The following is a 22,226-nucleotide window of genomic DNA, read 5'->3' on the forward strand; positions in this document are numbered from 1 at the left end:
GAGCCAGTCATTATGGGATATACAAAAAACATGTATGTTGATATATTCTGTCAGATACTAATGACACCTTGTAAAAGTATCGGGTGATATTTTTCGTTTGTAATTCAGATATCAGCTCAACTATAAGAGCTGAATGCACTCGTATCTGAATGCAAGCTGAATGCAGGTTGAATACTAATTTAATGATATTGATACATAGTGGGTATATAGGCAGCGTTAGTTTGCTACTAACCAGTATTACTGGACCAGGCAGGTTTCATAATTTTAATGCATCTCGAATCATCTGAATCAAACTCATAAACTGTGCTAACAAATACTGGTTCTGGGTTGTTTCCACACTGCGATGCTTGTTAATTTATAAACGACTAGGCATTGTGATTATTCCAACGATTTTTCAAAATGCAGGATGGCTCATGTAAATCTAGTCAATATTTCCAACTTGGGTTGAATCTTGTGTTCAAGATATTGCATTCTAATATCAGTGTATACGGTTTTGTTGAATTCATTGCAGTCCTGTCCTGGCGTTCATCTTTATAGGCGTTTTGGCTGGGTTTGCATGTCTATTTATCATAGAGGCATGTTCGATATTTCCAGGAAACGACCGATTTCAGGTAACCCATTGATAGTCAATGAAACACCCTATTCGAGTGTGGTACAGCAATTCATCCATTTCAAGATAGTCTGACAGAGTAACTAACGACATGAGCTGATTGTAATATAAATGTTGTGTAGAGAAATATTGAATTCACTGTTTTGGTTCATCAGTTTTACGGACGCAATTGGTACTACGCCATGATTTTTATTCTATATGGATCACTACAGAGTACCAACATTGCTTCTATTATTGGATGTGCTCAGGTTGGAATCTTGATTTTCAAATAACGATATTGGTTTGGATGTGCTGTCAAACAGACATTATGAATTTGCTTATCTGAATACTTGTTGCTCTGTATGCATGCAGGTGTTTGATAATATTTTTATTCGATTTTTTGGCATAACATGCGGGTATGGAATTACACCGCTCAATGGATTGATCTGTGTTTATTCTTCAGGAGTTGAAAACTCGCCATTTGGTGATAATTACATGCTCGGGACGTTTGGCTACATTGTAAAAATACATGCTTGATGAGATTGTTGGTTTTTGATGGTCCGATACTTACTGATTCTAGTGTACCACTTTGACACCGCTTGTCTTGATATACGATCTGTTCGTATTGATGATCTAGCTTACTGCCATGTTTATCATTCCACTTACACGCATTGATCTAAACGATAACGTTATTCTGCAACTCAGTAAGATCTGAATTGTATATTGTCACACGAATTATGGCTATATTTTACAGGACTCGTACTGATACGAATCGATATAGTTTCATGCGTGTATACTGTTTTGTTTTTAGGAACATTGATTATCCAGAGCTCATTGGATGGACTTCATAAAGAAAATCTGCCCATGATTGGATCATCTCAAAGCGGTACAATTGGAAGTGTGTTGTTTAATTTTGGTAGGTTGATTTCATCTCATGTCAGGCAATGTTGTGTCATGTTTTAATGCCAACGTGTACACATTTTTATTATGATAGCAATGGCGAATGAAATCCCATCTTGGGTAAATATAGCTGTACGTAATAGTTTGGGATAAACAACGGTTAGCATCTGGCTGTATATGAAGCTACTAATCCAAAATATTGCATCAAATGTTAGCATCCACGCGTTTCAATCCACAAAAGTATTTGGGTGTCTATTATACTTGCATGCACTTTTTACATTCTTGTTGGTATATTTGGTATGAAAAGTCAATAGTATGCGATATATACTGTTCACATTGCCGGTTTCAATCAATATGGATATGACTGCAATGGATACTAAACAAGTAACATGGTATGCATTGATACTCTAGGCTCACTTGGATTCCATACAGATGCAAACACAAATTTGTTGCAAGCAATGTACAATGACTCTGCACTTTCGACATCGAGCTTAGGATGGTTGTTTTTCATGTATCTATTTTTCCCAGTGATGACCTATGCCACGTCTATTCCAGTCGCCATGCTTGTTGTCAAGATTAATTTTCTTGCTGCGGGTCTTTGTTCGTCAGGTAATTCACGATTGGGTTGCTGTTTTTGAGAGTTTATGTGCAATCAAGATGTGCATTGATAGTATATGCATTTAGAGATCTAAATACCAATTTACAATACATGTTTGTGACGATATAGGGATGGCAACATTTTGGGCAGTAATAGCTCCATTTATAATTGGAATCCCATTTCAAACTGGAAGTTTGATTGTGCCGTTTGGAATCTGGACAAGCGTGACGTTTCAAGCCATTTGCAACTTTTTTGTACCATTTCTGATATTTATGTTTATGAACAAGAGAAACACAGTTATGGCGCAGTCAGTAATCGACGAGGTAAGCATGTTGATGATGGAGTGTGGACAATCTAGCTGAGATTCAAACATGTTCTGTGTTGATTGTTTGGAGCATTATTGATCGTCTAGTATCACCCAACTGACAATTTTGACACGAGACTGTTTTGTAAATAGTTGGAGTTTCTTGATATTACTGCTGGAATCAAAAAGGGGTTTACTGACGAGGAGGATGAGTTTGATTACATTTATCACCTGCCACATGCAAATCAGGACAGGATTATCAGACGAAATCCATTTAAAAAACAAACTGATCATGATAGATTAGAAAGGGGAAAATCGATTGGGGAACTATCGGTTGCATCCAAACACTCGATCAAACAAATCAGAAGTATGCTTGATCCAAATGCCAGTCATCGATTGGGACTGCGTGCAAGTCATCCTCGCCATTCAGATGGATTGACGGGATTGAATGCTTCTGGAGTAGGCACATCACGCATATCATTAAACACACAGAACCTAGACGTCATGACAGCAAGTCGTATGGGATCAACATCCAATCTTGGATCATCCATGGCAGCAAGTCAGTTCAATACATATGGATATGGATCTTTTGCTGAATCGTCAACCAAAGGAACACGGAGTAGTGGATCTGAGGTCAAGTCGCGCGTAGCTGGTTTATACAATCGAAACAGATCTAACCATGTCGAACTTTCGCAAAGTTTTGGAGAAAGTAAAATGTCAGAATCATATAGTGATGCATTTGGATTGCTTGATTTAGGAGAGATTTCCATGGAGGGGTATTCTCCATTTAGAGCCTTGCCGTCATGGCTGACTATTTATGTACGATCCAAATGGATTGCAATCTTTGGACTAATATGTATGGTGCTGATGATTGCACAAGTTGTTTGGTCAAGTGTTGTTGGATTGTAATTGTATCAGATGATGCAATTGAAAATGGACTGCAATATTCTATATTTAAATCATTGAATACATCACAACAACAGTAGTGACTTGATAACTGAACAAATAAACACGCTGTTGATTTGATAACTGGTGTTGATTGATTGGTGGTAGAGTTGACTGAATCGTAAACTTTAAACATTACCCAACACTGAGTCAGACTTGCTGCAACGTGACACATTAGTCTATATCACATACAGTATTGGTTGAAACTGATGCATTGACTGCATTGATACAGTCATTCAATAAATAATTAAAGAACAATGATTGAATATGACTTTGGAATGCCAACTAATAGAACGCGTCTCGTTCGATTAAACTCGCAAGTACTACCAAGCTCGCAAGTTTCCCAGAATTAAACCAACATATATAGTATGATTTCATCTGGATGTGTTAGCACACCAGGCTCAGCAAGTGCCTTTCGTCTATGTCACATATGCGGTATTGCATACTCCAAGGCTTCGTTGCCTGCTCATCAAAAAAGGTAAAGTTTATCATGAACCAAACTCGTTTGAATCAATGCAGTTGTCACAAAAATAGACATGTCTTGTATCCAAATGTCAATACTGCATTTAAAATATACGCATAATTGTTATTACTGCCTCAACTACATGTTCAATATATAGCGTTTATTGTGTGTCAAGATGATTGATTGGTAAAAAATGCATATTTATAATCTATAAAACATACTAGATGATACATACGCCGATTTTAAAATTGATTTGATAACTGTTTTCTTTCAAGAGCTTTGCGAATATAAGTAAATAATGACCATGATGTCGACTTTCTTTTTGAAAATGCATCTCGATGAAAGTTTGAAATCATATTGAATAAGTATGCTATTAGAAACAATTGAATAAATTAATTCAAGCATGTCAGCAAAAGCGTATGCAATACTAAGCAAGTTTACATTAAATGTAAGGATTGTATTTCTATACTTACCAACAGATACATTGTTTAAGCGTAGTTCAGTCAAAATTTGGATTAGATCTTGAGCAAATTCAGTTTTGTTAAAGGGCAAGTAAATGATATCTCGAGAAGCAACTGATGCAGCCATGACTTGAATCAAACTTTTTAATTCAAGACTGCCATTAAATGCACCACAACCTAGATATGCAATATACATTTAAATAAATATATGAATAAAACAAATGGTGTTTGAAAAACAGCAAAACTAAAATAACACACCCCAGTTTCCTGTATTTATATTTTACACAAATGACAACAATTACAATTAGAACAGCTTATTTTAAAATTACACGTCAGTTTAAAGCATTTGCTTGAAGCATACCAGTTGAAATAGCAGAAGATGTAGGTATAGTGCTAACAGGAGATCCTTGAAAGGCAATATATGCTTTCCCAAGTTCTCTTGAAACAGCTCGTTGACTGTATTCAAATTCACTATTTCTATAATTAAATTTGAGTGCATCCATAGCAACAAATTCGCGCTTTCGACGACCATGTTCATCTCTATCATTATTGCAAAAGTTGATCAGTCTTGTGATGCAAGCAATTGATACTAATCATATACACGTGCCTGAATGACATTTACCTAGCTACAGTATCGATGTGCGGTCCAGCCCAGCCAAGTGTTTGAGCGTATCCGCTATAGTTGGAATACCTTTCTATGCCAATCATGTAAAGCGTTTCATTGCTTTGCAAACATTCCGTGATTATACATGATGCAATAAGCTCGGGCATAATCAAAAACAAAATCTCTTCTTGAACTGCACCCTGTTTTTAAGAGTATAAATGATTTGTTTTAGAATATGCATAAATATGGTATGCAAATGAAAACACAGTAGTAGCCTGCTTACTGATGACAAAACACCGCCGCCAATGTATTTATTGGCAAAATCAGCCTGGGAGGTGCCATGTATGTCTTCTATACGGTCGAATTGCAGTTCCAATTTTCTTAAAGTAGTAAATGTATGGGCTGGCCAGTCTGGCATATTGCATTTTGAAACAACAGATCTATGAAAAGTAATCTTTCCATCGAGGGTTTCTTTTTCTATATTCAATTAAAAGTCAGATATGACTAGTGATTAGCAATTAAATGTATTCACTTTACCTTTTTTTAACATTACTCGTTCAAAGTAATGAAAAATAAATTGTATTTTAGGACAGTATTCACTTGCTTGTGAATTGTAGATTCGGTAGAAATTAATATTTGGATAGTTTACTTTGCGTTGATGATTATCGAATAGACACAGAAACGCGCATGCCAGAAGAGATGCAACCTAGAAACATATTAACATTCAAGTATATGTTGACATCAAATAAGAATGAAACTTGGATACAAACCTGAAGCTGAGTTAAAGTAATACAACGATTGATACCACTAGGTAGCTTGGATAATCCGTGAGGAAATAGAGTGGGTAATTCTAGTGCTAGCCAGGCAATGAATGGAACTACTTTAAGTAGATAGTTTGAGTTTTGTTTTAAAAGAAACTCTTGCAATACATTATGCCCAAAAAGGGGAGGAGAGTTTGCAGCAATAATGTCGATTAATAAATCTAATCTAGGAGCAACAGCGAGTTTTGCAGTCAAGTCTAGTTGTCGTGATAGGCGGTGATAATTGTAGATTTTAGCAAAATGAAATACAGTTTGGGATGCATGTGCTGGTAGTTGATTAGGAGCGACTATAATGGGTAAAATGACTGCATCGTTGGTGGATAGATTGATTTTCTAATGAGTAGCGATATAATAGCAAAAACATCAATACTCGGATCAACGAATAAAAGGACATTAATATCTGGCAGTGAATGAATTACATTGGAATAGTCGTCGACTTTAGTGTGAGGATCATCACTGCTGTCTGAAGTTTCATTACTGACATTCATGATGACATTGCTGTCATGACTAATAGCTGAAGTTGCCAATGTAGTATTGTTGGTCGAGTGATTGCCAGTCTGTGAAGTTGGCCCAGCAGATTGATTCTTGACTGTCCACATGTCTGTCAACTTTCTCTGAATGTATTGCTTCTGTTGCAACGGTGCTTTCCCTTTATATGAATCCATAGTTGTTATCAGCTCAGTAAATTCCTGATATCCTGTCAAGATATTGTCCAACTTTCATAATGTTGAATTTTCCAGCTTATACTTTGGTGTAGAGTATTCTTGAACTCATTACACTAAAGTATATTATAATATCATATTATTTTGAATTGAGTAAAAGTAGAAACAATCAATCGATATAGCTGAATCTAACAATTGATTCGAGTTTATTTTGTGCTCTATTTTACGTGAATCCAACTGCAATGGAATCTCGAAGCAGTATTTAGGTCATCTAAATGCTATTTAGTTTTGATCATGTCAATGGTGCGTGAAACAGTATTTGAATATTTCAGGTTTGTACAATCGTTTATTGATGAAGATTATAAGTCAATGATAGACTACATTCTGTTCAATATGGCCGAGCAACACGCACTCAGTTACTTGGATCTTCACTATCAAAATATCGATCCTCTGCATCTAATGCTAGAATATCAAAATCATCGTACTCTTCACAATTGTCCACTATGGAGTAATCAAAATCCTATATTTTGAACAAAGTTATAAATTAGTTTCAGTTTCAAGTATCAGCATTTACATTTAAACAATCAAGCCTTACATCTAAGCCATCCACAAATCGCTCATGCATAATTCGGTTAAATTCCACTTCCAACAAGTCAATTTGCTCTTTGGTGGTATTATTATCGTCGAGTTCAACCTGGAGCTGATCAGTAGATTCACCAGAAATTGCATTGTCATTTGATTCGATTTCTGATTTAGGTCTAGGATGTGCAGTAAACTCTGATTGATCCTCGTTATCGTCTGAATCAGTATCATACTCGACAATATCCTCGTCTTTGTCGCTGTTTCTTGATACACTCGTGTTTTTCAAAAAGCTACTATTGTCCCCATAACTGCGTTTTCCAATTGATTCCAAAAACATTGCATTGTCTACATCATGAAAAATACGATCCACCAATCGCATATCTGATGGAAATTCTGCATGCATTTGTTCAGTAGTTATGAATTGCCCAATATATTCTTGATAAATGATGGGCTCTCTATCTCGCATTGCATGGATAGAGAAATAATCATCGTTGCGATCAAGTAAGAGTTTCAAGTATTTGAATCGACGATTTCGTACCAACTTTGCTGTATCTGAATGCTGATTAGATACTGGCTGATGAATAAAAAGCGACTTTTTTAAACGATCAAGATGGAATGTGATTTCGTAGTCTGTTTCATCTGTTGGAAATGACTGGATCAAATCTGCAGTCAGAAACTTGCCCCATTTTTCTATAAAGTGTATTGAAAAAGTACATGCTTAGTATATGGACTCCAACCAACATTCTGCTTCAAATGTGTTTACAACTGATGGCGGATTACCAAGAAAAAGTGCTGGATCCTTATAAAGTGTGTTGGTGAGAATCTGTTCAGATTCATCTCGATTGATTGCAACTTGTCCGATATTGACTGGTCGCAATTCAAAGTGTTTCAATGACAGCAGGTAGTTTACTATCCGATCATTATAGCTGTCCAGTTGCTCATCTGTTGCTGCATGCACGTCAGCAATGTGTTCTGTTGTGCGTGGCATTGACAAATTTTGGGCAAATTAAAAAAATGAATTACAATCAAATCTGTAAATTTTGGGCCAATTTGAATTTTAGCCAAATATTAATTGGGTTCAGTCGTTCACGAACATTGTTGCACGTTCAATTAGATGGCATCCAACATGTGTTCCAAGGTCACTGGAGAAATGGTATTTAAGGATACTGACGACTTGGAGTCTCCTTCACGTCGCAAAAACCCTCCACATATGCATCAATTGGCTCAAATTCCAGAACTTAAAGGCAAGCTTAGACTATTATATATACTGACCATAAACCATCATGGTCATGTCTGCAGCTTGGAATTATTCCTTGTATATTTGTGAATGCTGTTCAACTGACATGCTTATTTTTAGCCATGAGACATCAGGCGTCTATGGGTCTGTTTAATGGAAAAGTATGTCCTTGAATGTCATCTTTGTACAATTGAATCTGGCTTGAAACATTGTCTTGCACGCCAGATAATACGAGTTTCGCGTTAGCATAATCAAGATACTTCAATGGCTCATCTAATCAATTTAAACCCCTAAATTCTTTGCAATATAGAATTCGCTTAAAAGTACACATACGCTATCTAAATCGGACAAGGATTTATCCGGAAATGCTGATCCATCCAATATGACTCCATCCATGTCCTTTATTTCAAAAATTGTAAGCCATCATAAACTCTTGCAGCTGCACAAAGTGGTACTAATAGATTTATAAAACAATAGAGTGATTTATCAATCCCACAACCCGAACAGCCACTGCCTGCTGCTCCTGTTTTACCAACTACCGCATCGATTTTACATACAAATACCGAGGCTCCGCCAAGTTTATACAGGTGAGTTTAAATTTAACTTGCGCGGGTTTAAAGTATATTATTTTACAAAATAACTACAACTTCAATAGCAAAATAGGTCTAAAGAAAGACTTCATGATTTAGCCAAACTGGAGCATGAAGAATGGTAATAGCCGTACCAAATGCCTTTTAATAGTTATTTACCAAGACCATCGTGTTGACATTTGAAATGACATGCTAATCAACTCAACAGGAAAGAAAATCAAAACAGAATTGGATCGTTGATAGCTGAAAACGATCATCTGCTTCAACAAAACCGTCAAACTGAACATGAAGCTAACATGCTAAAAAATCAAGTTGCTCAATATAGTCGCACAGGCAAGTTATTGCCACGCTTGCTTATACCATCAATTAAATATCACTGATATATTTTTACTACTGGAATAACCAATCTAGTCAATACACATGTAATGCAACTTGATGAAGCCAAAGAACATACAAAATCCTTGGAGGCAATCATAGCTCAACTAAAAGCTACACAAACATCTCTTGAAGAAGAAGTGCGACAAAGTAGTACTGAAACAGCGCACTCGCAAGCAAATATTGAATCACTGCAAACACAGATTCAAAAAAAAAGAGGAGAAATCAACATGGCTGAATTAAAGATATCTGATTTGAAAAAGTATGTGTTGGTAAATGTTTCAATAGAGTTGTTGTATCAACAGTTTACTGATCCAATTCACTTTGTCATGGTATATTAAGAGCCGTGACAGATATCACTGATCGATATCAGATGCACATTAAAGAGTCAGCAGAACATGCCAATCTTGAGCGTGAGCTTGTCAATGAGATTAAAATCAAGGCTGAATCTATTCAAGGTAGATTCGTTTAATCACAACTTTATTGATCAGACTAATTCATTTTCATCATGATGATACATAATACACTTTTTAAGAATACCAAGCACGTGTGAAGCAACATGAAAAGCAAATCGATCAAATGAAACAAGAGATTTCGAATAAAACAAGCATCAATAAAAAACTTGAAAAGAAAATAGAAGAAATGGAGCGTGCCGAGCTGATTTCAATAGAAAACTGCCAGCGGCAAACTCAAGAGGTAAGTTCAAGTATATTTTTGTAATCTAACAAATATGCTCATTAAATATATATTGTGAATCAGATGGAAGAGTTTTGTTTTGAACGTGACAAGGCTTTAAAAAGAGAGGCACAATTACAAGTTGAAGTCGCATCACTTTCCAAAAAACTTGACGATATGCCAGCAAAATACGCCGAAAAAAACGAAATAACCATTCAATTGTAAGTAAAACTGTACATTAGCTTAATCAAATACATTTGATCTGAAGTGTTGATACATTTATGAATAGAATTCGTGGGCAATTCAATGTAGATAGACGTAAATTTTTAGATGAAACATCCAAGCTGGAAACGTTGTGTGCAACTTTACAGGTAAATCGTCAATATATTTCAGTTTAATACAAGTTGAAACTAATTGCTTTACATATTTGGTCAATCAAGGCTCAAAGTGAGCGAGCAATTCGTGAAAAAAGGTAAAGTGCATTGAATTTTGCTAAAAAACAATCAGACTGTTTATATCTGCATTATATTTTTAAATCATTGGTACAGAGCGGCAGAAAGCGAGCTTGATAGACTGACACGCCACATTCCCGCCGAAGCAGATCGACTAAGCATGCTTGTTGAAGAGGTGCATGCCAAACTTCGTATATCAGAGCGTGAGCGTGTAGAAGCTCTTCATAAAGTTGAAAGGTAATGCAATTCATATTTTGATTTTAAAGCGCACATGCTTATTTTGTTTTTTAGTATTCATCAAAATATGACAAGAGAAAGCAACAACTATGAAGTCGAAAGATCTCAACTTGCAGCAAGCTCTGAAGAAGCGTATCGAAGGTTGCGCAAAGTAGAGCACGATTTGCAAGAGGCCAAAGTGAGTTTTATCACATTAGATTGCTAATTTCTAATTTTAAAACGCTACTTTATTGAATTTATAAATTTATTTTAATGGAATAATATAGAATGATCAAATTTCAATGCTTAGTAAGATCGCCACATTAGAACATGAGAAAAAGTCGGAATTGGAAGCAAAAACCAAAAAGCAAGTCGCACACGACGCAGCAGTGGCATCTCTTGTAGCCAAAAAGGAATCCATTCAATCTGAACTTGGAACTAAATTAGAACAAGTAACTGAAGCGCATTCCAAAACGTGTCGGGATATGCAGGCGCTATTAAGCGATCAGCGTCGGTTAGGCGACAAGTGGTATATATTTACATGAATTGATATGTTGGTCATCAAACTGAAAATAATAATTGTAATCCATCATGAATGATATGTTTAGGAAAGAGGAATCGAGCCGAATTACTGAGCAATATGAAATTTCATTATCACACCTTCGAAATCAAATTGTGCAGCATCAAGCAAAAATCACTGAGCTGGAAGTCAAGCTTCATAAAGCCAATGCACAACATCGTGACTTGATGGATCAGATCTTGCATGAAAAGCGTGAATTGGGTGTGCTGCATTCACGATGCATCAATTCAGAAGGTCGAGTTGAAAGTTTGAGCCGTCAAGTTGGTGTGCTGGTTGGTAAAGAGGCCGAGTTGATTGAAGATCGTCGAAGACTTCGTAAGTTATTTGGTCATATATATTGTAAACTTCAATTGGTGATGTTGTTTTTTTAAAATATGCTATTTTCAGAAAGAGATTTAGATCTTGCCATTATGGAACGGGATCGATTTAAAAGAGATGCGAGATACCATGCAAAGCAAGACATGAGCCTCAACAATGCATTTCTTAGGTAGGGTTTAGTTTGAGTAGTATTACTTGAACATTAGTATTGAATGCATTATATTTGGGATAAAAGGGCAAAGACGGATGTAACAGATGCAATGATGCAAAGCGAAGCCGTGGAAGCATTCGGCAAAGAAGCGAATACGCAAGTGCGTGACTTGGAGGCAGATATTGCAAGAGTAACACAACGATCCATGACAGGACACCATCAGTACAAACGACAACCATTAAAGTCAACAGGACTGTCGATGAATGCAGATTTAGTGTTGTCTACAGACTCTTTATTGTCTACATGAATAGTTTAAAATAGAATCTATTTTTAAATAAACCATGATTTTAAAAATATCAAATCTAGAATATTACAGCCAGTATTCACGTATAATGAAACATTAGACTAAAATACACGATAAATAGCCAATCTTACTAGGCAGCATTGTTTTGTAAACTTTAATTCGCCAGTCTTTCTCCTCCATGCTCATTATTGTACAAAAATACTGAAAAATGTTTACATCTCTGTTTGAATACATTCCACATCCTTGACATGTTTTCAACCTCCAACTTTCCTTTTCATCAAAATGAATATTTCAAGTAAACGTTGGATGACTTGCATGTATAGTTGCATTATTGAGATATGTTGAACTAGAACGTGTCTAATATTAAAATAGTTTCAATAAAACGAATAATTCATTTCCAACAACAGCGAATATTCAACAATTGTTTATTCCAAGACAATCATTACAAAAGTGTTTCATTTTACATAAACACGGCCAACAAGATTGCTTTCTGGTCGTGTTTGATTTTCAGAAAAACAATTTTTTCAGTTGAGCATCTTTTTAATATTCTAATCAATTCCTTGACTAGAGAACATGCAAACCAAACCATTAAAAGTCATCGAGTGCGGAGAGCAAGTATTTGACTTGACTTTTCATCCTTCTAAATCCATTATAGCCGCAGGTACAATTGAAGGTCAAGTTGTTTGGTAAGATTGAATGAATAATCAGTTTCAATTAATGATTCAACATTTTATTTTTAATCCATGTAAAACTAATATCCTGTCATTGGTTTAACCCATTCTTATTCATCTGATATGCCATGCATCCATTGAAAGCTTCGATTATGGAAACCATGATACAACTCAAGATGCAACTTTATTGTTCAACAAGCGCATTCACAAGCATTCATGTCGGTCGCTTGATTTTAGCACAAGTGGTGCAGGTATGATCGGTTTGACTCTCTAAACAACTCCATATATTTTAAATCAAGTATTAACGGTTTTACATAGAGTTGTTTTCTGTATCAAAAGATCGATCAGTTCAAATGATTGATGTTGATTCTGAAAAAGTCAAGTTACGTAAAGTAGATGCGCACAGGTATGTGTTTGAATAAACAGCTGACATTGGTCTTTGGTTGACAAGCTAAATTGATGAGTATGCTGGTTTTTGTAGTGAGCCTATTAATATTGTCAAGTCGTTATCTGAGAGTATGATTGCTACTGGAGATGACGCTGGATGCATCAAGGTAGTATCGTGTCATGGCATACTCCAACTTTTCTATTAATAACTCAGCCTGTCTAATACTGATGTGTTTCATTGAATACTTAGATTTGGGATACCAGACAGCGCAGAGTGGTGCGAAAGTATCACGATAATCGTGATTTTATTACCGACTTTGAGTTTGATAAAGCCAAGAACACGCTCTTGGCTACTGGTGGTGATGGGTGTCTTTCCGTATACAACCTCTCCAGCAACAAAGCAGTTGCCGTTTCTGCTAGTCAGGATGATGAATTATTATCTGTTAAACTTATTCGGGTAACTATTTTTTGATGCATTACTGTTTTGGAGCCTTTGCACTTCCAAATACGATCTCTAATAGACTCATTAAAATATATAGAATTCAACAAAGGCTGTCGTCGGAACACAGTCAGGAGTGTTGCTGATTTTTTCTTTTGGAAACTGGGGCGACTGTACAGACCGATTTCCAGGCCATCCAATGAGTGTCAGTTCTCTAGTCAAAAACACAGACTCGACGATTTTCAGTGGATCCAGTGATGGCATTATTCGATCTGTTGGCATGTTTCCTCATAGGCTGATTGGTGCGGTAGCGGACACTGGCGAAACAATGCCTATTGAAAAAATGCGCATGTCGTTTGATGACGAGATATTGGCAACGTGTTCTCATGATACTTTGGTCAAATTTTGGAAAGCAAATGATTCTGGAGACCGCAGTGATGATAAGCAAGATGAATCTGATGACAGTAGTGAGGATCAAGACAGTGATGAAGACAAAGATGGCGAATCAGATGAGTCTGTTGTAATTCAACACCCCAAATCAGTTGATGTAGCTGACAAACGCGATCAGAGTGAAAGTGAAGATACTCAAGACAGTGACAATACTCAAGACAGTGATTCAGAGGACGAGCAAAGCGACGAAATATCAAAACCCAAATCTTTCTCAAAAAAGGTTGATATTCCGTTGAAACGCCAATCTAAACAGTCGTCAACGGATGATGACGATAGTTCTGACAGTACTAATGAACGTAGAAATAGACAAAAGACACCAAAGTTGAGCAAAGCGGCTGTTCAAGAGATGTTCCAACGTACGATTCAAGATCGAACCAAATTCTTCTCAGCTTTTGATTAAAATATCCACATGTACACTAGTTTAGACTATTGTTTTCAAACTTGGTCGAGTTTTTAATAATAATATCGATATTGAGAAGGATTGGCTCAAGATAAAAATAACCCAATCAAATGGCTTGTCTAATGAGCACTGGCCACAAAATCCTGTTGTATATCAAGTCAGCAAGAATCAAGTATATATCGTGTAAACTACACATTCAAATATGACTAGCCACAACAGAATATACCTTGAGTGCCTTTTTTTCAAGATCTTTGAATGTCTGTACCTGCTGCCAACAGTCAAGTGCACGAGTGGGGTTATTCCTAATCAGCATCAATAGGTTACAAGTTTGTTAAAGCGTTACTTGTGCTCAATTAGATTAATACAGTCTAAATTGACTCCAAATTCGGTTGAGTTTACCTGTAGCACTTTACGACTTCATCCTGGGCAATGCGATACTCGTCTTTTGGTTCGAATTTAGGAATACTAGAATATAGAGTGTATCAAGAACAATGTACAACGGCATGATTAAATACTAGATCTAGATAATCATGTAAAAAACATTGAACCCAAAGCAACAAATGGGCCAAGACAGCAACTAACTTGTTTTGTCTGCGAATGAGATCTTCAGCCTCGCGACGGACCTGCTCAACAGAGCGCTGTTCCTGGATCAAACGAGACTGTTGATGAAATGATAGTTCTTTTTTTACACGATTTTGAACAATAGCATCAAGATCATCAGAAGAGTAATCCTCCTCGGCAGATGAATGCAGTATCCGGTCCTACAAGATTCCAATCTAATGTCAATAAATATGCATTGATTCAAGATGATAATTTAGAGATCACAAATAGGGATTAAAACCAACTTACATCAACACCTTGCAGTTTCCTAACCAGGTTGGGAGAAAACTAATAGAATCAAATCCATGGCAAGAAATAAGTCGATACAATCTACAGCATGAACTTTTATACAAGTGAATTCACATCAGAAACAGCCATTTAAAATCACCTGAATAGGAATATCAAGCGAAGACACAGTGGGATTGTGCAGCACAAAGGCAGAAGCAGCGCTTGTCTTTGAGTAGCCAACGCCCATATTGTCTGATTTAAAGTGAAGATCGACTTGCAGCAAACAACCAAAAAGTGAAGTAAAATCACGTGATATATGTTGTGAAATTCTTGAAATTCTTGCCGAAATTATTGAAATTCTTGTGAAATTCTTAAAATTCTCAAAATGAAGCGACAGGCTGACAGCACAACTGCGATCGACTCTAGTAAGAATTCAGGATTAGATACTCCTGGTTTAAATGCTAAACAGAGAAAAAAAAGTATGCTTGATAATATTCGCTGTTTCTGTGTCAAATCGGAATATGTTTGATAGAAATCAAGTCGTTTAATTCATAATTATGCTCAAGTCAAACAGCAGATGCATGTCCAAGGTGTGTCTGAACCAGTTTATAATTCAAAAGATATTGCTTCGAATTCGCTTAAACAAGACAAATCTATAACGACTCTTCCGCCTCGCCAACTTCAGATCAATGAAGTTATTCAGGTAAGTACGCCATTCATTTCTTTAAATTCACAACTTTTCATTCATTTCATTCCATCGCTTTCGTTATCAGGCACGATCGTTTGAGATTAGTTCTTTGGAAACAGCACTTTCAAATGCAACGTATGTTTTTTGTTTGAAATGTCTAGGAATGACAAGTATTATGACTGACAGTTTTCAACTTAATTTATATTCAGCGAGTATACCGGAGCACAAAGAGTTTTTCAAACTCTTCCCAGACATATGCGTCGTCGAGCTGCAAGTTATAATGTTAAACGACTACCAATGCACATTAGAAAGAGAGCTTTGGTTCAGGTTGAATTTTATAAAATTGGTATGGAAAATCCAAAGTATTATTCCATTTGTATTAATCAGATTGGCATGATTGTCGTTTTATTTTATAGATGTCAAAAGATAAAACCTGCCAGAATTTACCCAAGCATAGATACAAAAAACGGAAAGCTACTCACCTTTCTGAAGAATTTATGAAACGGCCAGGTAAAAGCATTTGTTGTGTATAATACATTTTATTCAAATTAGCTTAATCAAAACTTTGATTTTAGCACATAACAAATGGCTTGAGACCCATGTTTGGCACGCAAAACGAATGAAAATGGTCGAAAAATGGGGATATAAATTGGTAACTGATTGTCATTTATAAATCCAAGTTTCATTTTTTCGATATGCTCACTATATGCTTGATTATATATATACATAGGCTGACCATCCCAATGACAAAAACTTACGATCTGCTTTTAGATCCAGCAAAAATCAAAGTGTAATACATGATGCATCGTATATTCAACCAATAGAATTGAATGGTCCTGAACTGGTAGTTGTTAAGCTTCTTCAAAGCTTTTTGGATCCAACATTTCCTAATTGTGCACAGAAAGAGTTGAGTATCATTTTGTTGATATGAAATCTGAAACAAAAATTTGGTTAAACTTACATTTTATAAATATGCAATTAGTTACTTGAATGGCTCAAGACACCTGGTGACATTTTTTCACAAACAAGCCTCATATCCTGCAGGGGCTATTGGATTGATAGAGATTCTTTGGAAACCCAACCATCGAGTTGCAGAAAATGCTTTGACTGATATACGAACCGTTTGGCTATTTACACATCCTGACACGCATGAGCGTATTTTAAAACTGTTAAAAGAAGCAATTGAGTTGCCAACCAGTTTGGTTTCAAACACACCTGTTTCTATTGTCAGTTTAAAAGGCGAGTTTTGTCGTTTTGAATTCTGTGGACCTAGATCGCATGCAATACTATCCGAATGTTTGCAACTCTGCAGTGAAAATACGGATTTAGGAGACGTCAATAGCATATCCCATAGCGTATGGCAGCAACTGTATTCTTTGATTTCGCCTACATCTGTTTCTCCTGGTGTAGTACTTGGTCTAACAGTACAAGATCCACGTCTCAGGTACTAATATTTTGAACCACTGTTGGTATTATTCATTTTAAATTTGTACAGCTTGCTACCACCAATACTCGTGATTTAATATCTTGCTTTACATGTTGTATATTCAATCAGCTTCCCAATTAAAATGAAAAGTCGCAATGATGCACAACCGTCTTTTGAAAATGAGCAGGTTCAATCTGATGTCCTGTCTCTTTTGAAAGAATGGCCAGCTGGAGTAGCATATCAAAGTTCTATATGGGATAAGGAATCTCGCAAGGTAGCACTGGATACTCGTGCAACAAACGTGCAGATTAATGCGAGACGCTCAATGAATTTGATTCCAGGCACACCACTAGCTCCATCATCTACTGATAGCAGAATTCCCATTTTGTTGATTCATCGTGCAAATTATTATTCTATGCAGTTTTCACGCGGTGAATATTCAGATGGTTGGGATCTAGTTATTCCACGCGGATGGGCAAAAGAATTTTGGTTAACATTTATATTTTCAGGGGCAAGAGTTGCAGGTATGCTCGTTATCCAATGATTTCATTTGTTTTATTACTACAACTAATTAGACCTGCAATATTTTTGATTTAAATAATAGGATTAAGAGAAAAACGAAGTTTTCATTTTGAAGCGGCTATTCCATGTTTTCCTTATGATTACCCCGAAACACCCACATATGATGACGATACGTCTATTACTTGTGCAGAATTAGAGAAGATCTATAATCGTACACCCAAAGCAAAACGTCCCAATTATGAATCATTGCAAGTACCTTCACCATTTGCTCCTTTGTTTCACCAACTTGAACCCAGCATTTCTCATTCAATTGCAGAGATTGAATCTGTATGCACAATTTTCACGCAACCAACTACAACGCTTACTGAAAGCGCACAGATTACTCAAAAAGTATCAACAGCTTCATCTGACTTGTTGCCAGGGAAGTCCACTACAGCACCAATCGTAGTGTTGCACTCACCTAGTCTCATCCAGCTTATACACAATTTATCTCATGCGTTGCCCACATATACGGCATTGTGCTCTGTATTGGCTGAAAAGCTTACTGCACTCTCTTACAAAACAGGGAGTTTAATATCTTCTGATGTATTGTCTGATCTTAAATCGGCATTTGTGCGAGTTGTGATTACACCCATTAAAAAAGGTGCACCTCAAGAACGTGGCATTGTGTATGCAGCAACTGAGTCGGATATTTCCACTTGGCATAGTCTTGCTTCTTCGATGGTACAGTATTCATTTTCCAGTCAAAAAAAAGCTTCTACTTTAGAGGAATCCGACGCAAATTTGGTATATTTTATAGTGTTTTAAATGTGTTTTTTGTAAAAGTTGTATTCAAACCAAGGTTGTTGATTGGATCGTTGTTTTTAGGATGATATTCCATCAAAAGATCGCATTTTGGGGTACTTGACTACTGGACATTTTTCACTTCGACAAGGTCAAGGACAGGCCATTGGATGCTGCAGTCTTGCCAAACTATATAATGCCATGCAGGTTCAAAATGCAGTATTGAAAGGGTATGTTTTGCGATCTAGTACTACTCATTGAATGTCAGGGTTACTTATGATATCTGATTTGATAGATCCATGGGCCTGACTTCAAAAGATGGGCGTGTACGTGTGATTGTTTTTGTGCGAGGTATTACAGATCGTATATGCCGACCGGCCCTTTTGGAAATTATTTCCTAAAACTTTATTTGATCTACTTGTTCAAGTAATACATTTGTAGTGCAGTTAAATATTCGCGATCCAATGATGTTTGGTTTATTTTTTATTCTTTGAGTGTATCGATTTTGGATCGCTTGGTTGAGTGTTCATTCAAATCACCATTTTCATCCGATAATCGTTTCTAAATTAAACAAGTGCAGACAAGCATTAGTGTGATTATATTTCCAGAATGTTGCTGGATCACAAGTAGATTACGAGAAAATCAATCAGTCGTTAATCATCAATCGAAGAAATAGTTTTAAAACTTACTGGGGTTAATGGTCGTTCTACTAAAGAATCGCCATCAATGACACCTTGTGAAATGGATATAATTTCAGAAGCTTTTTTGAGTTTGCCGATATCATTGTATGCAGTATGTTGGATGATTGGTGGTTCATCAGAATTAGTGTCATTGTGCCGAGGAGTAGCGGGCTTGCTCAAACTCTCACTGATATTCTCCGCACTGCTCGAACGCGATAGCTGTGTCTGAACCAAATTTCCGTCAATGTCGTCCTTTTCCACATCACCTCCGTCAATCACTGCATCATCAATGTCCTGCCCAGAAATCAAATCTGTAGCAGATACTGACTGATCTGTATCTGGCAAATTTTGAATCAAAAACAGCTGATTCTTCTGACCCACTTTACGCCATTCCCTCAACAACTCCACTACAAGCGACTTTGCTGCAGATTTGGGCACATTGGGATCAAGCGGTTTGGATCCATCATTTCGCGTTTCCTTTTTGGAAAACAAGTAAGCATGCGATTTGATTGCTGTACGATACGCTATCCAGTTGTATCTCATGTTGTTATAATGAACATAAGAAGGATCTTCAATGCCCTCGGCCAAAGTTTCGCAGTCTTCTTCTAGTTGGTAGTCAAGTTCTTTCAAGTGCTCATCCAAACTAGTGACAATCGATCTAAACATCAAATAGCGGCACAGGATGAATAATCAAGACAGCACTACGTAATGCTACACACCACTCCAAACACCAACCTTGAGGCCTTGTCTCTCAACACCTGTTTCAAATCACGGCCTCTCTCCCACAAATTTGTCATTTCTTGATTTCCTAGCCATGACTTGTTTGCAGCAGCGGAGTGTTCAGCCTTGCGTCGTTTTTTAGTAGTTCCCAACTCTATTATTGGCTTTTCATATGAACTACACGATCCAAGCTTCCATTTGAGCTAAATTAATTGCATGCATAATTACAAGAGTCAATATTGGCAATACACTCATGCAAATCACAAGTACTATAATGCATGTCAACTTATATCAATGAAAAAATTCATACCCAGTTTCTTTCATGCATAAGAACAGTCAACAATGTCTTGGAAAACTTTTTCCCGTTTGGTGAGATTCTTTCAAGAACCTTGAATGAACGTGATCGACATTCAGATACCCACGATTCCTATCAATAATAATAGATTCTCTAAGTAAGCACCATCTAGCAGTTCAAGTGTGAATTCGCTAATCACAAAACACGAAGTACCTGATCGGCTGTTAGGACATATGCATACTGAATAGCTCTGTTTATAGATTGAGCAATTTCAGAGAATTGCTTTACAATTTTCTCTTTTTCCATAGAAACTAAACTAGACAGAAATTGAAACACAATCATGATCTGCAAAAGAATCTGCCGTCTAAAGAATGGATCATTGAGCTAAACATATTGCCAAAAAGTAGTATCTACCAAATTAAAAAGCGCTGAATCACAATAATATACTCGGTTTTAAAACAAATCGTCATACCTCTAAATCAAAAAGATTGGTCGAAGTCAAAAACTTTGGGAAAAAATAATCATTTCGAGCATCTGCAATGGTTGGAACACGATGCTTTTTTTCGCCAACTTTGCGTCGTTCACGATCCGAACCAGTATTTTGATCTGATTCTTTTTGAATATCGTCAAATATTTTGACTACTTTTTCTACGCCCTAAATGTATGTCATTGATGTAGATTAATTCAGGGTATTGAGACTCAACTCAAAGATACGTCACGTATTTACCGTTTGAAACTTTGTAAAATGAGAGATATCAAATAGCAAAGTTGGATTTGAAAAGTACTCCTGCAAGCTCCAAAAACAATGATAAAACTCGGCTTTGGCTAAAAATTTAAATCAGTATCAATGACAGTAAAACGATGACGCTGAAATAAGCCAATTTGTGTACTTTTTAAAGAATCTAAGCTTGGTTCCTTGTTATCGTCCATTTCATTAGAATTTGACGCTGGCTCAAACACGGTCACATTTCCAACATTGTATTCTCCCCTCACATTAACTCCTAGATGTGCAATCAGTTAGAAATGAACTATCAAAAGGACAAAAAATCCAAATCAACAACTTGCCTGATCTTTCACTCAGTGGATAAGTATTGGAAACAAGTGTTAACAGTTTGCCACAAACAACATTGTGTTTGGATTTAGACATTCGACGAAGAAAGTCATTGCAAAAGCGAAGTAGAAACAGTCCACGACCTCGTTCCGATTGCATTCCCTGTCAAAAAACTTTAAATGAACGATCTTGCCAAGATATGAATCACAATGCAAGACTACATCTCAATGGTTTAAATCTACATACAAGCGTCATGATCTCTACACGACTATCCAAATAAGAAAACAATGAATCTGTACAGTCCACAGTCATAAAGTCCAGGAAATCGTGAATAAGTCTAAATGCTATGACATCGTCGGTGAATCCTACACATTCCAATGATTCCCAATACAGTTGCACTGTTAATCGATGCCGTACAGAATAGCAATCCAAGCATTTCAAGACCATCTATACTACCTTGCTGCCCAGCAATAATGGCAATATCCCACAAATCCTGAACAATAGAAAATACTTGCAGCAGTTTACCATGATTTTCCACCTAGTTTACACATGCATTGTCAAGCCCAAGACTAGTGACAAGTCTAACCCATAATATCTCCATAGAAACACCACACTAACCACAATATGTGCTATAATACGACGGAAAGCAACAATAGTCTTATCCTGAGCCAACGAGAGCTTATAACGGTCCCAGATGGGTTTGAATATATCATTCATGAGCGAGCTGGCTAATTCTAGTCGTACTGGAGTGAATTTCAAGGGCTGCAGGAGTACTTTGGAAGCATTCTGTTGACATACAGCAGAATCTGAATGAGATCCAGCAATAAACTTGAACAAGACTTGTTCCAGTGCATGATGCAGTTCATCTGGTTTGGAACAACCGAATGGTCGAGTTTCCTTGCTCCAACAATTGTCATTTGTAGATTGTCCAGCATGAATGATGGAATGGTCCGTTTCAGATAGACTGCACGCATTGTTATCCATAATATCGCTGCTGTTTAGCGTATCTGCAATGTTCATGATAGTGAATCAAGATCCTGCAACAAAAGAAATTCAAAT

At 36.6% G+C, this 22,226-nt stretch overlaps 8 protein-coding genes across 8 annotated transcripts; 4 read left to right on the top strand and 4 right to left on the bottom strand.

Annotated features, from left to right (window-relative positions):
• Positions 1–368: 368 nt before the first annotated feature.
• On the top strand, positions 369–2,449 carry BATDEDRAFT_11018 (uncharacterized protein; the record flags this gene model as incomplete). The annotated part of the gene is made up of 10 exons (XM_006678268.1): positions 369–415; positions 512–611; positions 733–858; positions 962–1,108; positions 1,227–1,293; positions 1,371–1,505; positions 1,584–1,621; positions 1,705–1,786; positions 1,901–2,098; positions 2,217–2,449. Coding segments are annotated over 10 exons (1,173 nt in total), but the record flags the coding sequence as incomplete, so codon positions are not given.
• A 1,592-nt stretch (positions 2,450–4,041) lies between these two features.
• BATDEDRAFT_24361 (uncharacterized protein) lies at positions 4,042–6,284 on the bottom strand (the record flags this gene model as incomplete). Its single annotated transcript, XM_006678362.1, has 8 exons — positions 4,042–4,169; positions 4,273–4,437; positions 4,622–4,800; positions 4,883–5,064; positions 5,148–5,341; positions 5,402–5,570; positions 5,635–6,018; positions 6,105–6,284. The coding sequence occupies 8 exons, from the start codon at positions 6,282–6,284 to the stop codon at positions 4,042–4,044; spliced, it is 1,581 nt and encodes a 526-aa protein (XP_006678425.1).
• Positions 6,285–6,759: 475 nt separating this feature from the next.
• BATDEDRAFT_88262 (uncharacterized protein) lies at positions 6,760–7,917 on the bottom strand (the record flags this gene model as incomplete). Its single annotated transcript, XM_006678669.1, has 3 exons — positions 6,760–6,867; positions 6,943–7,619; positions 7,710–7,917. 3 exons carry the CDS (start codon positions 7,915–7,917, stop codon positions 6,760–6,762), a joined length of 993 nt encoding a protein of 330 aa, XP_006678732.1.
• A 126-nt stretch (positions 7,918–8,043) lies between these two features.
• BATDEDRAFT_88325 (uncharacterized protein) lies at positions 8,044–8,881 on the top strand (the record flags this gene model as incomplete). The annotated part of the gene is made up of 5 exons (XM_006678569.1): positions 8,044–8,215; positions 8,287–8,327; positions 8,477–8,581; positions 8,644–8,753; positions 8,830–8,881. 5 exons carry the CDS (start codon positions 8,044–8,046, stop codon positions 8,879–8,881), a joined length of 480 nt encoding a protein of 159 aa, XP_006678632.1.
• A 3,543-nt stretch (positions 8,882–12,424) lies between these two features.
• On the top strand, positions 12,425–13,817 carry BATDEDRAFT_4249 (uncharacterized protein; the record flags this gene model as incomplete). Its single annotated transcript, XM_006678241.1, has 6 exons — positions 12,425–12,513; positions 12,643–12,749; positions 12,817–12,904; positions 12,980–13,052; positions 13,136–13,342; positions 13,425–13,817. Coding segments are annotated over 6 exons (957 nt in total), but the record flags the coding sequence as incomplete, so codon positions are not given.
• A 476-nt stretch (positions 13,818–14,293) lies between these two features.
• On the bottom strand, positions 14,294–15,249 carry BATDEDRAFT_88261 (uncharacterized protein; the record flags this gene model as incomplete). Its single annotated transcript, XM_006678670.1, has 6 exons — positions 14,294–14,317; positions 14,401–14,476; positions 14,574–14,639; positions 14,757–14,935; positions 15,024–15,062; positions 15,163–15,249. 6 exons carry the CDS (start codon positions 15,247–15,249, stop codon positions 14,294–14,296), a joined length of 471 nt encoding a protein of 156 aa, XP_006678733.1.
• A 119-nt stretch (positions 15,250–15,368) lies between these two features.
• On the top strand, positions 15,369–18,879 carry BATDEDRAFT_34934 (ribonuclease P/MRP protein subunit POP1). The gene is made up of 12 exons (XM_006678502.1): positions 15,369–15,481; positions 15,569–15,705; positions 15,776–15,825; positions 15,900–16,017; positions 16,107–16,200; positions 16,266–16,342; positions 16,421–16,596; positions 16,673–17,134; positions 17,246–17,640; positions 17,721–18,424; positions 18,506–18,651; positions 18,717–18,879. Exons 1-12 carry the CDS (start codon positions 15,388–15,390, stop codon positions 18,820–18,822), a joined length of 2,559 nt encoding a protein of 852 aa, XP_006678565.1. The 5' UTR covers positions 15,369–15,387; the 3' UTR covers positions 18,823–18,879.
• Positions 18,880–18,904: 25 nt separating this feature from the next.
• BATDEDRAFT_24368 (uncharacterized protein) lies at positions 18,905–22,187 on the bottom strand (the record flags this gene model as incomplete). The annotated part of the gene is made up of 12 exons (XM_006678363.1): positions 18,905–18,982; positions 19,111–19,759; positions 19,837–20,024; positions 20,132–20,248; positions 20,330–20,500; positions 20,589–20,771; positions 20,844–20,941; positions 21,007–21,117; positions 21,146–21,329; positions 21,414–21,532; positions 21,624–21,705; positions 21,786–22,187. The coding sequence occupies 12 exons, from the start codon at positions 22,185–22,187 to the stop codon at positions 18,905–18,907; spliced, it is 2,382 nt and encodes a 793-aa protein (XP_006678426.1).
• Positions 22,188–22,226: the final 39 nt, after the last annotated feature.

This window comes from Batrachochytrium dendrobatidis (assembly GCF_000203795.2).
Source record: "Batrachochytrium dendrobatidis JAM81 unplaced genomic scaffold BATDEscaffold_5, whole genome shotgun sequence".
In the NCBI taxonomy this organism is placed as follows: domain Eukaryota; kingdom Fungi; phylum Chytridiomycota; class Chytridiomycetes; order Rhizophydiales; genus Batrachochytrium; species Batrachochytrium dendrobatidis.